This window comes from Plectropomus leopardus, chromosome 12, assembly GCF_008729295.1.
Source record: "Plectropomus leopardus isolate mb chromosome 12, YSFRI_Pleo_2.0, whole genome shotgun sequence".
NCBI classification, from domain to species: domain Eukaryota; kingdom Metazoa; phylum Chordata; class Actinopteri; order Perciformes; family Serranidae; genus Plectropomus; species Plectropomus leopardus.
The window spans coordinates 14651941-14672694 of record NC_056474.1 but is presented as its reverse complement, the minus strand read 5'-3'; the positions used below and the strand labels follow the sequence as shown (position 1 = coordinate 14672694).

Here is a 20754-nt window from a genome sequence, read left to right as displayed (position 1 = left end):
TTAACAGGCTCTTAAAAGGACCAACCTATGGTGAGGCATTTGGCTTACCATCAGTGGTCCATAATGGAAAAAAGATCTCCTAAATGAATTTTTTTGCATCTACAGCATTTTTAAACATGCTAGTGAAGGAACATTTTGGTCTAACTTTATTCTTATGCACAGACCTTTTCCAGTATAGACTGATCACCTGAACAAACCTCATGCCACAGCTTAACACTTTTAATCAAAGAGTGCCAACATTAACACAGCTGAAGGTCTTTGGGCAGTTTGGAAAATTAACAACCACAAAGAAGTTGATGCATCACTTTGTTATTCAAACCATTTATTAGAAATGTTCATCCACTTAACCAAAAAAAAAGATGGGGGGGTGATGCGGGGGATGATGCAGGTGGTGATGAGGGAGGGGTTGCATAAATGGAAATTGATAAGGAAAGGGGGGCTGTTGCACCGGTTTCTTTGTTGTGGTGGTTGGAGTTGTCGTTGTAGTCGTACTGGGTGTTGTGGGCTTAAGGGTTGGATAGACTGGCACAAATGGAGGATAAAAATTATATGGAGGAGGAAGGAAAGGCATGAAGGGTGGAAACGGAGGTACCTGAGGTTTTGTGGGCGGCTTGGTTGTTGGTTTAGTCGTGGTGGTGGTTGTTGTGGGTTTGGTAGTAACTGGCAGAGGCCCCGGGATGGGCCAAGGATAGGGGTAGAATGGAAAAGGAAACATCGGTGGAGGAAATGTGACCACAGCTGGCTTTGCAGTGGTGGTGGTTGTAGTTGGTTTGGTGGTGGTTGGCGCTGCTGTGACTGGCAGTTTGGGAAAGAAGGGGTAAATGGGAGGGTAGTATGGGTAATATGGATATGGAGGCACTGCTGGTTTCTTTGCCGTGGTTGTGGTTGGTGCCGCTGTAGGTTGTACTGGGGGGTATTTAGGATAAGGCGGGTAGAATGGAAAGTAAAAGGACTGAGGATTATGAGGATGTGCAGCATCTGGTTTCTTTTCAGTTTGAGGGGCAGCAGTTGTGGAGGCAGGTGCAGCAGGTTTGGGACACCAGAGTGAGACTGGAGCTCCCTGCCAACGCATTGGGAGCACATAACTTCCACCCTTGGAAGAGAAAAACAAAAACAAACAGTTCAAGCTTGCACAGCAACAAAGTATTTGTTAGTCCATTGCTTTGCTCAACCTCTTTGAATACCTTAGCAAGTTGGTTTAATTCCCCCAGGAGTAAACATGCAGCTCAAGACATTTCCTAAAAATTACCTAGAAATTTAAAAGCTACATGAAACACCCCCCCCCCCAAAAAAACATAAAATTATAGATACTGATACCTTTTTTCTGGACACCTTGGGATCATTTTCCAATAATCCTCCCCCTCTTTTATAACTCAGTTTGTGGGTAATTTTCACATTTTACATTATTCTGCAATTTCTGTGACACTTCTGTTTTTGAAAAATTAGACCAATTTGCTCAGGTTTTAAAAGGGTCATATAGCTTGTGATCTGAATGCAGCATTAGAAAACTGAAGCAAGAATAAATCAACTAAAACCAAACAAAAACACTGAGTCAACTAGTCTGAGAAAATGAACTGAAATTAATGTGTAATGTGTATTAAAATATACAGGAAATTTAACAAGCACTTGAACCCAGGCTGCTGCCAAGGACTAAGCCTATATGGGGCACACTCTTGCAGTGAACTAGAAGCCATCCCAAAATTATATTTTGGAAAAAAAAGAAAAGAAAAAAAAAGTGTCCGTATTGCTTTGTTCAATCTATGCTCCTGGTTAGTCCCAAGAAAATGTTACATGCAGAATTGCCACTTATTTCTTTCACATCTTCCATGAACAAAGTTACCTCTTGAACTATGTTGCAGCCATCATAGGGAACTAACATAACAAGTGCAAGCGGGTTCCTCTGCATGCTGTAGCCACAGGTGGAGGGGACTTGGGACAGAGGCATTGGATATGCATTTGCTGTGGGGACAGATTCTCTGTTACTAAACACTGGAGGAGATACCTACATGTGCATATTTCAAGTTGATTCTAGCTTATATCATTAAGTTTACCTTGTTCCACTGCAAACTGTGAAGCTCCTGGTCCCACAGCTTTGAACTTCAGCTGGTCCCCACCACACTGCAGAGAGGGTGCCATGCGCTTGAACGCGGCCTCCCTGGAAGTAGCATCTTGTGCCTGTCCTTTGGACCAGCCTGAAAGGGACCATTAACACTGTAAATGGAGCACTTAAATTTTAAACTAAGTTTTAAAAAAAAACAAAAATATATTTCCATTCAATACAGCCAGAAACATCCTATTTTTACCTGGATGGTCCGCTTGATAAGCAGCTTCATCCTCCACAGAAGCGTTTGAGTTCTTGCTCCCCTCTGTGGTTTGCGGCTCAAGGCCAGACCCTTTCTCAAAAACTCTCCCGAACACAATATTCCCCTCTTGGAAAGCTATCGTTTTGGCAACATCGGCTTCTCTTCGCCCCTCACGCCGCTCTGTTTTCCTCAGTCGATAACAGTCTATCGTTTGCGCCAAATAGCACGCTAGAATAACAGCCAAGTAAACAGCAGAACTTTTCCTCTTTCCTTTACGCATTGTCATTTTGTGCATGAGTCCTGAAAATGTTAGGAACTGAGAGACTCAGCTCTGCAGCAGCTATTTAATCTGCAGCCGCCACTGCGTGCAGCTGCTGCAGTAACCAATCAAGAACCGCATGACTGTTTCTAATTAGCTGATATTGATTTCACCTGCTGATGCCAAAAGCTCACGAGATAGGCAGGAGTGTATGTAATCGGTCTCTGTGTGTTGTGGTTATTATGAGATTTAATTGTCAGAGCTATTGTTTCTGTTCAGTTAAAACGGAGTAAAGCAAGATGACACATCTCAGGGGGCTATCCTTTTAATAAATTTAAAAGCAGTGATGATGTGGTTATTATGAGATTTAATTGTCAGAGCTATTGTTTCTATTCAGTTAAAACGCAGTTATGTCACTGATCTACTGAGTATTTTTTTTAATTCATAAAAAAAAAAATAAATATAAATATATAAAAATATATATATATATTTAAAAAAATAGACTAGAGAGGCTCATTCTGACCCACATAAATATCTGAAGGGGAAAAAAAGCACAACCACTCTGCCATCTGGTGTTTTTTTGCACGTGTCACTGCATTAAAAGATGGATGGGAAATGTGTGAAAGTGAGTTTGGAAACAGGTAGTCGAAAAAAAAAAAATGTCAATATGCACCTTACAAACTACCAAGATATATAGATTTAATGTGAAATAAGATTACTTGGTGGGGCTTCAAAATTCATTATTGACCTTCTATTAAGATAATGTCATATGATCAGAACCCTAAGAACAACTGCAAAATTAAGATTAGGTTGTTTTGTAAACCATGAATGGACTCAAGAAAACTAACTATAAGTGTTAGCTATTTTTGACTAAATAGGCTTGAAACAGAGTTGTGATCTGTTTGGAGACCAATAACAAGGAAACAAATATATATATTAAAGAAAAAAAAACTTGACTTGTGGAAAGTATGCACACATTTGAGACTATTTCTTCTTTCGAGTTTTTATTTTATTGAGCTGCACTTTTTTTAAAGTTGTGTTATTTAATTGGCTCCAAAGGACTTCCTTGAATGTACTCAGCTAGTGCTGAAGCCACAGACACTAAAAACTTTTTAGTTTCTTTGGCATGTACAGAGAAAAAAATTGAAATTTGAACATGTACAGCTCCATGACAACAGGGCAATCTCCATCTGCCAAGGAAACACTAGAAAACAAAATCTAAATGCTAACCAAAGGTATTAAATGCACCTTGAGGTGAGATTGTTTTATCTTTTTAGTCTCTCCAAATCAACTGAATATTACTGATGTGATTTTGATATTTTGTGAAATTTGGAAATTCAAATAGAATTCAATCTCCAAATATGATTACGGAATTCACAAAGTAATAGAAACTAATTGAGGTTTTTTTTTTTTAAATTAACCCAAACTCAGTCCCCAAATTTAATCTATTTTAACTTTAGCCTTGACAAAAGTTTCCTCTTGTTTTCAGACCAAGTTGACTGAATACACAGTCAGCAGTCTTTCTGTATCATTTATTGTAATTGTGTTTCATAATACTGGTGGATATTAAAATCAGTCAGCCAGTGGCCAATGCTGGGTATTACATTCCCACATTACTGTTTCATCTCCAAGGTTACTGACAACAACAGCAAGCATGACACATTGATGTGAGTGCATTACTTTATGTGTTCTTATTTTATTGCTTTTTTCTTGCAGGTGTGTTTATTTTTATTACAATAAATTTAAATCTAAAGATAATATTTAGGAACTCTCAAGCAGATATGCTGTGTGGTGTATTGTTTTATCTCATGCTTTGTTTTGTCTAATTTTGTACATGATAATTAATGTTATATTTTGTAAAATATAATTCTGATTCTGCTACTTAAATGTAAAATAGTGGAAAAAATACGGATTAAAGATATTTATCTGTTTGCCTCCTTATCGGTCTGCTATATATACTAATTTTCAACAGGAGAGACCTTGCACACACAGTGAAGACTAAATAAAATAAATACAGTGACTTTACTGCGGTCAGAAGGACAGACAGTAAGATGATGTCCAGCTCTTCCTGTAAGTCAACTCTGAGCACAATTCAAATTGAATTACTAGGGGGGGCCAAAAAGCTTACTGCAATAGAAAATATTTAAGTTCCTATCTTATATAGGCCTGTTTACTTCTCTTAATGGAACATAATCAATGATGCATTTTGTTTTTACCATTAGATGCCGCTGCTGCTGCAGAAGAGCTTATTCTCAGAGAGCCACCTGTCTGTCTGTCCTTGATTACCACGTAAATTTGTTTGTTCGTTTGTTTGTTTTTAATCAAAAAATATCTCATTTACCAGTGTTTGATGAATTATTTGTGTATTTAATTTTTCTCTGTTTTGTAAGAGCATACCAGAGGGCTGTCCACAGTCTGCCTCAGTGACCCACCCACCCATTGTGTTGAGAGCAGCAGGAATTCTGAGGTACAATCGGGAGTCTGACAACCTCAGGACAAACTCAGCAACCATTCTTCCATTGGTAAAAAGATCAAGTTTCTACTTACAGTATTACATTTCCATCTATAGCAGTCATGCTCAACTTATGGCCTGTGGGCCAAATCCCTCCCAACCATTTTCTAACTTATAATAAAAATAAGGTAATTCACGCTGGGAATTGTTTATTTGAATTTTTAGTGTACAGAAGCTGCCAGAGGTCCTAAAATCTGAAAAATGTCCTAGTCTTAGAAATGTCTTAAAATCCTAGAAATACCCTAAAATCTGAGAAATGTCCTTAAGTCTGAGAAATGTGGTCAGACAATCCAAAAAACATGCTAAAATCCTACAAATTTCGAAAATCTGACATCTCAACATGGGCTGCTGCGACTGGACTCCTGTCATTTTGAAAAAGTGTCCCCCAAGCAAAGCAAGTTGAGTATCACTGAATCTATAGCTATCTATTTTATTGATTAGTCCAATTTTAACACTTTGTTGTCCCAGCCTGTGAGAGAGTGCCAAGTAAAATGTGAGTACTGCGGAGAAAAGGCCCAACCATCACTGGATCTGTCATGGACACCGGGACCTGAGGTGAGGAAGAAAGAAACAAATTTTTAGTCCTTTTTCTGTTCTTTTTTACATTATGCACTGCTGACCTTGCATATTCTTTTGTTTCCATCTTAGCCAGGTCCGCTCTTCTGCTGTGCCCAGCGGTGGTGGTTGTATGAGATGCTGGTGAAGCAGAGATGTTTGGCTGAGGGAGATGTTTACCCGAGGACTACAACATCGCCGGAAGACAAACCAGCCACAGAGATGGAGGAGCTTGTGTCTTCCAAGGGAAAGAGACAGAAGATCACAGCAAGTTTATCATGGACTTACCACATGGACTTGGGTACAAATTTGCATCACAAAATGTAGTTTATTTTTTTTATCCAACACACAGAAACACAAAGATAGTGAAATCATAATCTTAAAGAGACAGTTCACCCCCAAATTAAAATATTTATTTTCTTATCTGAAATGCTATTTGTATATCTAGATTGTTTTGGTGTAGCAGAGTGTTGGAGATATCGGCTGTAGAGATGTTTGCTTTCTCTGGATTATAATGGAACTGGATGGCACTCGGCCTGTGGTGCCAAAGTGCCAAAAAAAATAAATAAATAAAATAAAAATACCATTTGAAAAACTCAACAGTACTGTCTCTTTCCAGGAATCATGACCCAGTTTTAAAAGATATTCCACAGACCTTGTTGTGAGCAGCAAAACACACCCACCGACCGAATCACCACGCAGAAGGGAGTGGGGCATCTACGGATGAAGATGTAAACATAAATTGCATCCTCCTCAGTTGAGCTTTAATGTTAGCTGGCTCAGTGATGCTAGGTGAGCTAGCAGTAGATGTACACACCTTCTGTATGGTGATACAGTAATTGGGTGTGGTATGGTATGAGAAAGGAGTTCCTACACGAAACTGCTCAATCTGTTTTCACATAGGAACTATTTTCTTATACTGAACTACACCTGACAACTGTATCACCCCGCGCAGAAGAAAGCGTGCATCTACTGCTAACTCACCTAGCATCACTGAGCTAGCTAACATTAAAGCTCAACCGAGGAGGATGCAATTAATGTTTACATTTTCATCCAGAGTAGATGCCCGCTTCCTTCTTTGTGGTGATTTGGTTGGTGGGTGTGTTTTGATGCTCACAAGGTCTGTGAATTATCTTGACTGACTGGGTCATGATTTCTGGAAAGAGACATTTCTGTTGAGTATTTTAAATGTATTTTTTGGTGCCTTGAGCACCACAAGCAGAGTGCACATCTAGGTCCATCATATTCAGAAGAAGTTAGACATCTCTACGACTGATATCTCCAATACTCAGCAAGTCACACCAAAACAAACTAGATTGATAAATAGCTCTACAAGCAAGAGGGGAAATATGTATTTTATGATTTGGGGTGAACTGTCCCTTTAATAAATATAATTTTAAATAAAGAGCAATGCATCTGTATCTTTTACTAGAGAACAATCAGTTCTGGGAATCGATGAGGATTTCTCAATCCAGCTACCTGCGGCAGAAACCTGTGAGTAACAGCTCAGTGATAAACAAGTATGAGCTGATTTACGGTGTGTATAGTTATATTTTTTTCTGATTTTTGTTAAGTAACAAAACAATTGTGATGTTAGATAGCTTTGTGAGACTGATACAGTTTGTTCTTTGCTTGTTTAGTTGCTCCACCATCAAAGGTCCTTAGCTTCCGGCTCTCACGTGCCCCAGAAACAGGATGCTGGACAGTGTGTCCTTGTAACGTAACTGAGAAACACTTGAAAATAGAGGGGAAGGAGGAACAGCCATTGTTTTCTTTTTGTGACCACAAGCCACTTAAATTCGGCATATGTCATCATCAGGTACTCACAAGTACTATCACGTTTTCTGTCCCTAAACCAGTTTGTACAGGTATCATACACTTATATTTAAAGCTTTTAAGACCTTTTTAAAGTAATTCTTAACCAAATTTTACTGAAAAATGAGTGCAAGTATGAAGTAAATATACGGTATTAGTCTCAGTGATAGGTTTAAATATTTTTTCACATCAGAAATGTGGAGTTTACACGGAGGAGCATGACGAAAGAAAGGACCTGCAGTCTCCTTAGTAAATGGTTTTGTTTGAAACAAGTCAATACTAAGTGTATCTTGTTATTGTTATCCACACTGATGAGACCATTCACATAAGCCCAATACAGGTGAAGGCAGTTGTTTTATGCACCGTACTGGTCAGTTTAGAGATTTTGGGCTATTTTGCCTCTATGTATTTTGTCTGACTAATGGAAAGAAAAAAAAATCCTTGAAACCCAGTAATGTGTTTGTTTTAGGTTAGATTTATGTCCTGGAAATGTATGTAAAGAGTGCATATTTAAGTAATACTTAAACATAAAATTTCAGAAAAGTTGTGATACAAAATATATTAATTATCTCATTTTTTAAAATTATCACTAGTCTCTTAACTTTTTACCTTTACTTACATATTTTGTTTATCATCAACTGTCTATTTTATAAAGTTTGTTGTCCTTTTAAAGAAAGTTTATTATCAAATGATTATTAATATTTATACTGTGCCTGTTTTTATAACATAGGGTCTGTTATGAACATATTTTGATCGTGTTTAATCTGGTATGTCCACAGGCTGAGGCTGAATGTCTACAGAAGTATTATTCCAACGGAGTTAAATTTCTTACGGTGTTCCCTAATGGCTCTGCCCAGGTCTTGTATCCACTCACAGTCACATTTTTGTATATTTTTATCATGTGGTTATATTATTAGAGAGAACGTTGTATGCGCAAAGTGACATGCACTCTACAGTGGGTGTTCCCATCCTTATCGTCGTGCTAACAGCTATCCCTCAGGCCTCTTGGCCCTCATTGTCGTGGTCACTGAGGAAAATGGCAGAGTCTGCATCGTGTATGATGACAGCGTTGCCTCCCGTCAACCAGTTAGAGCCATGTTCCAGTCTGACGGCAAGGCGACATGTTATCACAGCAATGGCAACATATGGTACAAAGAAAAGCATTTATACATACCATTTCTTGATTTTAAATGTTTGTAATTAGTATTTTAGATCACTTCATTTTTTTAATCTTTAGGTGAATATAAATTATCCTGTTTCTTTACTAAAGGATGCATCTAATGTACAGTTTAAAAATAAGGTCTTATCCAGAGCCATGCTCACAATAACCCATAATACTCAATGTATATGTTTGTGTTTACATTACAGGCTGAACTTAAATAGTTCAGGCGGTCAGTGTTTTGATGAGCTGGGTGCCAGGGTACGTCGGTGGAGCTGGGGTAGCGTGGGCCTCGCTCCAGCTCCCCTTCACCCTGTCTTCCTGTCCCTCAATGAGGCTGTTGGGGTCCGAGTCCTCGGGAAGGAACAAGTGTTTGTCTCCTTCCTGGCAAAAGGTCAACAGGCTAAATTCAGTGTGGCTACCTGCTGCGCTCAGGTGAAGTAAACCTTATCTTGACTGTCTACATGTTCATCTTGCAGTTACCAGCGTTTCCAGCTCTGCCTCACTAACTTAAAAAACGTTTCCCCCCCCCTTCAGGGTGAATGTAAAACAGACATGGCTGTGTCGGGGCCTTCAGTACTGAAGGAGGAGCTGTTTGTGTTAGCAGCCAGGATCAGGATCAACCTGGCCATCCAGCATCTCCACCAGTGCCTGATGACGCCCTCGCACCCCCGGCTGCCGAAAACCACACAAGCCCCGCACCTACATGTTGTTGCCCAGAGACTTCTGGAAGTCAGCGCTGATGTGATGATGAGTGACAGTGAAAGAGCCTTTATCTGTCGGTGCCTTCAGGATTATCTTTGATGTACTAGTCATAAATACATTAAAACAGTGATAGCAACGTGTATTTTGCATGGTGTATTTTGAACCAGTCAAGTTTCAGTTACAGTTAACATACACGTCTGCCCAGACCAGTGGTGGAACATAATTAAGTACATTTAATCATCTACTGTACTTAAATATAAATTTGAGGCAAATATACTTTACTATACTTATTTATATTCTATTTTCATGCCACATTACACTTTTACTCCACTACATTTCAGAGGGTTATTTTTTACTTCACTACATTTATCTGAAAGCTTTAGTTTCTTTACAAATTACAATTTTTGCATGAAAACATAAGAAGATTTAATAAAAAATGTTTTGTTATAAATTAAGTTACCAAACACTTTATACTAGTAAAGCTGAAATGAGTAGTTGATTATTTAATCATCTGATTCTCAGAAAATGTCTCTCCATCTGTCCCTCCTGAGTTATGGCCAGAAAAGTGTATTTGCATAACATTATGATGTCAGAGTAAAGTTAACCTTTGACCTTTTGACTTTTAGATGTCACCACTTCTACCGGACATTTTGGGAAATTTTGTCATACCTAGCTTTTTTTCTTAGGTCATAGAGACCTTGACTTTTGAAATCAAATCAGTTCACCTTTAAGTCCGACTAGACTTCTGTGCCATATTTGAGTACATTACCTTAAGGCCTTCCTGAAATAACACGTTAATGAGATTGAGACAGACGCAAGGTCACAGCGACCTTGACCTTTGACCGCCAAATGAGTTCAAGAGGATGTCTGTGCCAAATTTGAAGAAATTCTCGAGCTGTTCTTAACAGACGGACAACTCGGCAATGTGATGCCTCTGGCCACTGCCGTGCCCTCAGAGGCAAAGCAAGGACCTGGTGTCTTTTAATGTCTCTTAATGCGATTTCAGGAGGTATGATGGCATTTACATCACTGTACTCCAACTTGAAAACATAGAATCCACAGTTCATGGATGGCATTTGAGACCTGATGTCAAAAAATAGATATAAAAGCACTAAACCACTTTTAACTAAAAAAAAAGTAAAAGCCTAAAAGTTTTAGTATTGTTTCACCAGTGTCCATAGTGAATCTGGGTTTCTGTGAATCTTTTAATAATTTCAAAGGTGATCTATGTCCCTTTATCCCCCCCTTTTTTCCTTCAGTTGTTACTAAAACTCAACAGGGTTCCCAAACCTTCAATCTAGATCTGTTCAAGGACTTTGCAGGCCCAATTCTCTCAAATTTAAGGACCCAGCATTACATAGTTTGACACAGATCAAGGTTATTTAATGTTACAACACGAGCAGGCTCTCACAACAATGAAAAGGCAAGAGGCTTGAACGTGTTGACGCTACATAACACAGTTACAGTGATGGCAGACTATGTGGTCTCTTGGCGTCTCTGACAGCACAACAAAACAACATATTGTGCAAGATGAGAGATGGAGACAGATCTTCTATTCTTGCACAAAATATATAAATTCAAGCACTTAGCAACCCTGTCATAATGAAGAATTTTTCATTGTCAGGGATATTCAAAACCCAACTGTGACTGTGACATCACCATGTTTTACTCTTACTCTGTACTCAGTTAATCCTTTTGTCTCCTAATCAAGTCAGCGTAGATCTTCAAGTCTTCCTAATAGCATTAGGCGGAACAGATGGCTTAAAGATGTGCACTAATGACTTGAATCAGGCGGGCTGTCTGCTTTATGAAAACGCCAGCCATATTTCCGAGCCATTCAGATTTCCTACTTTTCCTCTCAGATTTTTCGATTTAAACCTTTACTGTGATTCACAATCTTTTTAAATGATGTCATTTATAACACCTGATTTCTAATTAATCAGTAAACACCACACTACAGTTAAATAGTTATACGTTTTATTAATCTCCAAGCTTCCTTCAAGTTATGCAAATATAAAAATTATTCAGAAATCATACCAAGACACAATTCCCCAATGTTATTTTCACAACAGTGATGACAGGTTTTAAGTGTTGCATTTTCTACATGCCTAAGCTACTTTTAGAACAATAAACTTAAAATTCTACATGTGGCTCAGTGGTACAAATGACACGATTTTTTTTTTTAATTCACATAGATCAATTATATGCAACAAGTTAAAGACTATAAGAATCAAAGTTAAATCTCTCCTTATGGGACCGTTGATAACATCTGGATGAAATCTGCAGTAGTTATGAATAGTACAAGAAAATTACAGAATGGCCGGCACTGTTGCCATAGATCCCACTCTGGCGTCAGGGGCGGGACGTCTCTAAGGGGCATGGTGAAGACTGATGGGGGCATCCAGTCTGTGCTAGCAGTCTTCCTGCCTTCAGCGCAGACCTTCATAAACATCACTTCACAGCCCAATGAGAAACCCACCTCAAACCTGGACAGGAAGAGAGGGAAATTAACAGCTAGTCCTATATCGCAGATCTGAAAATCAAGAACACTCACTCTGCAGCAAAACCTGGGGAAAAAAAAACATCCCAAGAGGAACACTGCACGGAAAAAAAAGACTGCTCGACCTCCATCTCAGTTGACTGAGGGTCTCCGAATGATGATTATAGCCTCCGACCTTCACATGCAGCCCGAATAATATTACAGTTACCCCAAAACAAAATAACTCATCACAATGCTGCTTTCGTTAAGACCCCAGTACCAACTTGAAATACAAAAATCATCAGTGCATTAATTTTCGTAATTGTTGCGCCTCTCATGCACGTCACAAAGCAGCAAGCTGGTTTGGCAGATGGAAACGCTTAAAATTATTGGATGGAAATATTCCTATGACTTGATTTTGTTGACCAGCACGCTGTTGCTGCAGGTAGTAATATTAAGACTCTTCTCACTCAAAAAAACATGTCTTTTAATCACATTTGAAACACAGGAAAAAGCTCCAAGAAATACACCAAACCAAAGACAAGCTGTCCTCTGCAGCTGAGGGTGGTTTAAGCCCTGCACTGGCTAAACAACCATCGTGGACAGCTTCAGGCTACAAAGAACTAATGAAGTTTGTGGGTGGATAAGTGGTGGATGAAATGTTGCTCCACAATTGACTCTACATCTCTCAGAGAGAGCCTTGAAAAAACACTGGTCACGGGCAACAAAAGTCCCCATGGCAAAAATAATTTAAATAAATACAAAAACTGCAAGATATCTAGCTTAAGCTAAACCTACAGGCGATTACCCTAACATCCGCAGAGGCGCACATACGAAGACTGAATTTTGATGAGAAATGATGCAATTAACAATTTTGTTGGGTGTTTTGGAAAAATAATATATTGAGTAGTGTAATGAATTACTGTTGGCAAGAAGTAATGTAATAATACTTCTGTAAAGAGTAATGATTGATAAATGACATTTTTAGAGTAATAAGCCAAACACTGGCCACTATGTCCCATGAGTAAGGGAAAGGAGATAATAAGCAGAAAACGGAATAAAAACAAAGGTCTATGAACACTACTGTACTTACATGGAGTGGCTTTTAGCTCCAGCCAGGATGTGAGGAGTAGGGTTAGGAGTGGTGGTGTGGTCCTGTGTTCATGTGAACGTTCATCTTCATCTCGTTGTCCAGGATTTGCACAAGCTGCTGCATTGAGGGCAGGTGGCCTGACTCTAGTTTTGACCACACTGGCACATCTATGGAAAGGCAATACTCACTTTACTGTAATTCACTGCAGTTTCTTCCATTAACACTTTAATGTATTAATATTTGAATGATACAAAGGCTGAATGAATCTGAAGCTATAAGCGTTGTGTCGAAACACGGACTCACCATTTAATGTGATTTCAAACGCTCCTGTGGACATTAACTGGTTTTCAATCATATTGCTGAGGAAAAACACCATCATACAGGCATAAATCTGAAAGAAGCAAGAGAGAAACATGAGTTGTAAAATTTTGCATAAAAACTATCTACCCACCTTATTTTTTACTTGCAGTTTTGTTTGCAATTTTTTTTTTTTGGATTGTGTTCACTTGATGGATCACCATAGCAGTGCACTGAAAAGATACTGTTTAAATATTAAAACAATAAAGGACAAAGCCCCACAGGATGAATGTGGTGCTGTATTATATATTCAGGAGGCTTATGTGGTATCACTTTATTACAGTATATCAGGTATTTAGAAATCCAGAATGATTTTCAATGCTGTCAAAAATTAGACACTAATCTTTTAATTAGCCTCATTTAGGGGTGTAAATCATTAATTTAACCACAATACAATATTATGTTGATTCTTTGGACAACAATACAACATTTTGCTAATATCACAAAGTCTGCTACATTTCAATTCAACTCAATTCAGGGCCCTGTGATCAATGAGATCATAAACCCATTTAACACAGCTGGTCACAGAAGATGCTGCTACACCATAAAACATTAAAATCTTAATATTGTGTTTTATTTTAACATTAATATTTTTAATATTTTAACCTTTAAACTGGCACAGTTTAGAGGTTATTGCAGCCCAACTGCCACATATTTTCAACTGTGAGGATGTTGACAGAGTCTACCAAATATTACACAAATGACTGAAAATGCACAGTACCTTTAATACACACACAAAGCAGGAGATCCTCAGGCTAAGTCTGTTATCAGTCAAGTTGTGGCTTGGATTATATTTATAAGCAGAATAAGTCCATGCCAAATGCTTGCTGAATGTCTATCTATTCTGTAGGCAATTGCAAAGTATTCTGTAATTTATATATCTGGCTTTTAAAAACGCATCGTATTTTATCAGCCTCAGCTCTCTGTTTAAACACAAGATTGTTTTATTTGCAAATATGTGATGTTAGCAGTCATTGGCCGTTCTCCCTCTGAGCCTTTGGCATGTCTGTAACACCGTGGATAACAGATGCAAGCAAAACAAAACAACCACCTGAAGACCCTGAATGAACAGCTAATGAAATCCCATGGGTTCTGGTTGTACTCGGCAGTGTGTTTGTACGTAACTGTATTAAAACACAGCCAAGATAAAGCCTACTTTTCCTCCATTTGTACATTTAAACCATGCTTCTGTGCAATATCTGCAGTGATTACCTGCAAAACAAATGCTCTGCTGCATCCTACAGACAATCCTAATCCCACTGCTACACATGAAAACTACCATGCAAACCCTCCCATTGGACGTGAACATTAATGACTTCTATAGTAAACCTCACCTTATTTCCCTGGCCCCACTCCCAGATGCCTGGGGCTTGCATACCAAAGAGGGCAAATGGGTCCCTGCCGACAATAATCAGTCCAATCACCAGCAGTTTGAACACAGACAGGAAGGAAGCAACATGTCTGAGGAAATAAAACAAGAAATTGGCTTTTAATACAATTCCTAAAAGCCTGTTGTAGATATCATGGCAGTCCAAAGCATTCAGGATATATTACAGCTATCTAGATAGATTTGAGCATGTAGTTTGGTCATGTTCAATAAACATAGTTAAGATTTTTTTTTTTTTTTTAAAAAGGGTATACCCAAAAAATCTCACTGGACCCTTGTTTTGGTTTATCTTCTGTACAAACACAACTACAGTCAAAATGAACAAGTATTCATAGACCTCAGTTTGTTTTATGCCAAAAAATTAATTTCAAGTTTATGGAAAAACATTCACAGACTAAGCATTACTCAGTAGATAAGACTGATGTTATCAAGACCTGCATTGGAAAGAGGACTTGTGTATTAAAGTCTCTATAGCATGCATTTGAGTATATATGGAGGCCCTGCATAAATTATGTTCAGTATTGAGATTTATCAGATGATCAAGTGAATGGCTAATTTCTGAGGACAATGCAGTTTCTGAGCTTGTATGATTTTTCTTTTTTATTATTTTTATAAGTTTATCAAATATACAACATTTTGGACAGATTACCATGTTTTAAGACAGAAGGAGCATTAATGTAAAAGTTTAAATAAAAACACAGCGGTGACAGCATATCTAAATCATCTTAACATCCAGTAAATGATTAAAAATAATAAAGTTTTCATTTCATTTCTCAGACAACTACAGCAACATTAGCTGCACACACTGTGTCAAGAAAGAAGAGCATGGCTTTGACTTATACAAATTAAGCTTCATTGTGTAAAATAAAGCAGGAAGTCTTGTCAACCGTGAAGCAGTGGCTTCATCCAATATAAATAATTACTATTCTTTTCAACAGTGATGACGATTTTGCGAGAAAATTGCCCTCTTTAAAATAATTAAGTGGTATGCTGGTAACTTAAATGTATCAGTTATTAATAAGAATGTAACATATTTATGTGACCAGCAATAACTGTTATTGTTTTTTCATTTTTATTTTAACAGCCTTGTTTTATTTTATTTTTTCCTTTCAGATTTCTTTATTATTTTAACTTCCTGTCCTCTCTTTCTTGTGATTGGTAACTCCAGTACTACTATGTCATATAATTTTCTCTGGATGACGAGGTTCCAACACTATGACACTATGCCCCAAAAATATTTATGTTCCCTGTCCCCAACTGCCTCAGTAACCGCACGTGGTTACTGATTATCAGTCCAGATAATTACCGTGCATCCCTACTTTAAACCTGTGTGTGTTACTGGTTAAACTACAACCCGTCAGTGGACATAACCTGATTCTTCCTGTGACTGAGCCAGAAAGAGCCAGAGGTCTGGAAAACACTGTCTGGAGAATTTGAAGCCCAGGGAGTGATACTGTCTCCTTCCTTTATTGCAGCTAATCTCTGGTGTGTTTATTAAGATTCAACTGATGAGGACCCGAGTGTCTCAGTGGCACCACACCTTTAATGACAACACCTGGGACAAGTGCACAAACCAGTTTCACATTGAGACTCAGCCACTGATCCAAATAACCCCCTGTTGCCTAAATTTACTTCTTTTTTCCCCTATACCTACTACGACCGCTCAATTAATCGAAATATAATCAAAATTACAATGTGGCAAAGTGCAATATCCTCATTGCAGGAGCTGCAATTTTTTGATGAAAGTAAAATGTATAATATGTATAATGTTATCTAACATGTTATTAATTATTTTTTAAGAGAAAATAAGATGCAAAAATAGAAAATCACTAAAATCACAACTCATATTGCAATATCTGTCAAAATAATTGAAATAGGATTTTTTTGCATATCATGCAACCTAACAAAAATATTAGCAGTACATACTGTCGTGGTACAAAGAACAAAAAAATACACTGAAAATCATTAGGAATTACACTGTGTGTTGCAGGACATTTTCTTGAGCGTTACCAAAAATCCTTGCAGTAGCTTAAATAAAAAAACAAACAACAACGAAAAAATAATAATAATGTGGTCAGTTTTTAAATAACCCACATTAAATGGCACCTTTGACTTACATTTAGCCATTTTTAAGGCCAGTAATTCAGTCTACAAAACTACAAAAGACAAATCCACGGCCAGATAAGCCTGACTGCATGAGAATTCCATTTCCTCAGTCAAATCACAGCTAATCCTGGGCAGCTTTCAGACTACTTTAATAAAGCTGGAAATAATCCACTTGTAACAAGGCAGACAATGTCTCTCTTACCGATAGAGGGGCACAGGAAGATAATTCTCCCCTTCAATGCGGATGTCTGGGTACCGCTGGTACAAGGCCTGCGTGTACTCCTCAAACACCCGCTTGTACCCTCAGGAAATACTGTGAGGAGACAAACACACTGTTAGAGAGACATTCATTGTGTGCAGCTGCAACATCAAACACGGATAAAAGGCAGCAACAACAATGATGTGATTCCAAGGGTAGATTGTGAATTTAGCCTTGAGATCTGGTGCATGTGATTCCCACAGTTATCTGTATATTGTTTTACTTCTTTGTGGAAAGTTTTAGTGTTAGTGTGAAATTCCAGTTAGCAGCAAGTTGATCTCCCTAAAATAACCCCTTGTACTCCACTGCTACAGGCACTTGTTAACGGCATATACTGCTTTACAGAAAAGCATGAATTTGCAATGCAAATGTTTGTTTTGTGTTCTTGTCTACTTAAGTCACACTTCCTTGCATGATCTCAAAATCATGTGATATTGTCACTTGCATAACTGTGCATGAGGTGCCCAAAGAATGAGTCCTAAAACCTGGAAATGTGTGATAGCACTCCCGGTTACCTTGCCTTGAAGTAAATGGATGTTTGAATGGGCTTTTGGTTCGATGCCTGCAGTAAGGTTTGTGGTTAACAAATGAGACTTTCAGTTGGGTAAAAACATATTTAATAGCCTAGTTTGAGATGATGTACTGGTGTAGTAACAAGTCTGGGACAAAAGTCAGCAATATAAAGCTTCACTTTGAGAAATAAAATCATACACATCTTCTTAGTAGCGTCCATGTTGTTTCCACATAATGACTTGATGCTCATTAACACACCACAGTGGGGAAATTCGTGGAGCACCAGAATGCAGCACAACGTTTTGAAATTAACAATCAACATTTAGGACTGTGCTTTATTTATTGCAGTGGGGTGTGGCTGGGGTGCAACTTTGTTTTTGTTATTTTTTTTTATCATGACTATTCCCAGGGCTAAACATATTTCTCCTTTGAGCCTCCCTGAGTGACTGGGGGAATATACATGACCTTCCCTCCACCATAAATAACCATATTTTTTCCCAAAGATGATTTAATGCAAAATCTAATGAAAAAATCCCATGGGACTTTTGACAAGGCAAGCATGGCAATGCTAAGGTTCACATCGGTCTATAGAAAAACATTATTCCTGGAGCACTATATTCATGTGGTGTCGGAATAAACAAAAAAATGTGTTGCTGACTGGGAAAAGTTACATGAAAGCCCCCTTAAGATGGAACAACAACTCCAAAAGTCTGCGAAAATGCTGATACACCAGTCATAAAGTTGACATAAGAAACATGGTGGATGAAAGTAAGTGTTCTGCTGATTGTGATACATTTTTTTTTTAAATTCACATATTGCATTTTTTTTGCTCTCACTTACTTTGTATTATGGTATTAGGTTTAAACTATCAATTTCTGTCCTTGTAATGTGACCTAGATGATTTAGAAAAGTTATTTATTAGTATTAATTGGGTAAAAACATATTAAACAGCCTAGTTTGAGATGATGTACTGGTGTAGTAACAAGTCTGGGACAAAAGTCAGCAATATAAAGCTTCACTTTGAGAAATAAAATCATACACATCTTCTTAGTAGCGTCCATGTTGTTTCCACATAATGACTTGATGCTCATTAACACACCACAGTGGGGAAATTCGCGGAGCACCAGACTGCAGCACAACGTTTTGAAATTAACAATCAACATTTAGGGACTGTGCTTTATTTATTGCAGTGGGGTGTGGCTGGGGTGCAACTTTGTTTTTGTTATTTTTTTTTATCATGACTATTCCCAGGGCTAAACATATTTCTCCTTTGAGCCTCCCTGAGTGACTGGGGGAATATACATGACCTTCCCTCCACCATAAATAACCATATTTTTTTTCCCAAAGATGATTTGTTTGTTTTTTTCTTAAACATGATCTGGTTGATTTTTGGCAAAATATTAAACAAGACATCTAAGGGATTAAGCCAACACTGCACATGATGTGTTTAAGGACAGTCAGAATTTGAATATCTGACAATAATTTTTGTTTTTACATGTTCTTGCTGGGATATCAATCATTAAACTTTGGCAATTCTTCAATAAAACATCCCTTTTACACCCAACACAGGGATTTGGGTTCAGTGGGTTTAAAATTGTAGATATCTACCCAGTGCTTAAAAAATAGTTTGACATGCCTCCCTTGTTATGTACCATCAATAACAGTCCCGTATCTGCTTTGTACATTGGTGGAAAAATAACCACATTATACAATTTCTGGCTATAATAATTGGTTTGACTTTAGAATTAAAAAATAAAAAGAAACATAATGCACTCCCCAATACTTAAAAAAACGAGGTACCTCCCTCATTTTCCACCACCTCATTACCTCTCATAAATAAGGAACAGTCCCTTACTATTGTTAAAGTTTGATGTAATTTAGCTAACGTTAGCTAGATTATCGTAAATTTCCAGCTCAGTCTAGACAAAAAAGGCAAACTATTTTAACTGTGTAAAATAACTACAGACAGATGGAGAATCTTAACAGGATTGTTAATATCAAAATTATTAAAAAAACGTTTAATAAAAAGTTAACCTAAGGACACGAGGCAACTGTCACTGGGTTTTTACGTTAACTCGCATGTTTGACAGCGGAAGCGGGGCCATGTTTTCGACGAAATGTTCATTAGATGTAGGAAAAAAAAGGGAAAGACTTCCACATTTGTTCACCCTAAATGTGTAGACAACTGCAGAGGTTTTCGGATACTAAATAAAAAGCGTAAACGCTCCTTGTTTTATTTGTTAACATAAACGACCCTCCCGTTTGTTGGCTAGCTTGTCATTTTTCGGCCTACGATGTTGTTAGCCGGGGAGTTGTGCTAGCATGCAATGACTCGCCAGATTTTCGCTTTTTTTGCTCACCATATCTGAAACTTGAGGAGAGGTCCCGTGGCAAATTGCATCTTCATCTTCTTCACGCCGCTGCTGTCACCAGCCGGCGCAGCACAGCGAGAAAACCCCCAGGACGAGGAGCGAAAACCGTAGCCACTTCATCGCCATCCGCTGCGGGGTTTGCTCCCTCACTCACACGGTGAGGCAGGTTAATCTGGAGATGTCGATACTGGTTGGTCCCTCCTTTTCCTCTGGCTGTAATCTGGGATTTTAAACACAACTGGTCCCCACCTTTAGCACCACCTACTGCTCTGGATGTTCAACTGACACACAGAATGATTATTATATTATATTGCATTACATTACATTACCTTACATTACATTATATTATATTATATTATATTGCATTACATTACCTTACCTTACATTATATTATATTATATTATATTGCATTACATTACCTTACGTTATATTATATTATATTATATTGCATTACATTACCTTACATTATATTATATTATATTATATTATATTGCATTATATTATATTATATTATATTATATTATATTATATTATATTATATTATATTATATTATATTATATTATATTATATTTATATTATTATTATATTATTATATTATATTATATTATGTTATATTATATTATATTATGTTATATTATATTATGTTATATTATATTATATTATATTATATTATATTATATATATTGCATTACATTACATTACATTACCTTACATTATATTATATTGCATTACATTACATTACCTTACATTACATTATATTATATTACATTACATTACATTATATTATATTGCATTACATTACATTACATTATATTATATTATATTATATTATATTATATTATTACATTACATTACATTACCTTACATTATATTATATTA

The 20754-nt window shown here is 37.4% G+C and overlaps 3 protein-coding genes across 3 annotated transcripts; 1 reads left to right on the top strand and 2 right to left on the bottom strand.

Annotated features, from left to right (window-relative positions):
- Positions 1–305: 305 nt before the first annotated feature.
- On the bottom strand, positions 306–2658 carry LOC121951551 (proline-rich extensin-like protein EPR1). The gene is made up of 4 exons (XM_042497917.1): positions 2304–2658; positions 2052–2192; positions 1841–1959; positions 306–1093 (listed from the first exon to the last, which is right to left on the bottom strand). Exons 1-4 carry the CDS (start codon positions 2596–2598, stop codon positions 344–346), a joined length of 1305 nt encoding a protein of 434 aa, XP_042353851.1. The 5' UTR covers positions 2599–2658; the 3' UTR covers positions 306–343.
- A 508-nt stretch (positions 2659–3166) lies between these two features.
- Positions 3167–9438, top strand: LOC121951244 (glutamate-rich protein 6-like). Its single transcript, XM_042497509.1, is given in 12 exon segments — positions 3167–3203; positions 4953–5008; positions 5010–5097; positions 5562–5629; positions 5723–5863; positions 5866–5930; positions 7062–7123; positions 7270–7448; positions 8224–8306; positions 8434–8592; positions 8813–9038; positions 9141–9438. Coding segments are annotated over 12 exon segments (1431 nt in total). The 3' UTR covers positions 9408–9438.
- Positions 9439–11268: 1830 nt separating this feature from the next.
- LOC121951423 (thioredoxin reductase-like selenoprotein T1a) lies at positions 11269–20048 on the bottom strand. Its single transcript, XM_042497744.1, is given in 7 exon segments — positions 11269–11794; positions 12881–13047; positions 13184–13271; positions 14572–14698; positions 16933–17043; positions 19863–19937; positions 19939–20048. Coding segments are annotated over 6 exon segments (588 nt in total). The 5' UTR covers positions 20001–20048; the 3' UTR covers positions 11269–11794; positions 12881–12922.
- Between the last annotated feature and the right edge of the window lie 706 nt (positions 20049–20754).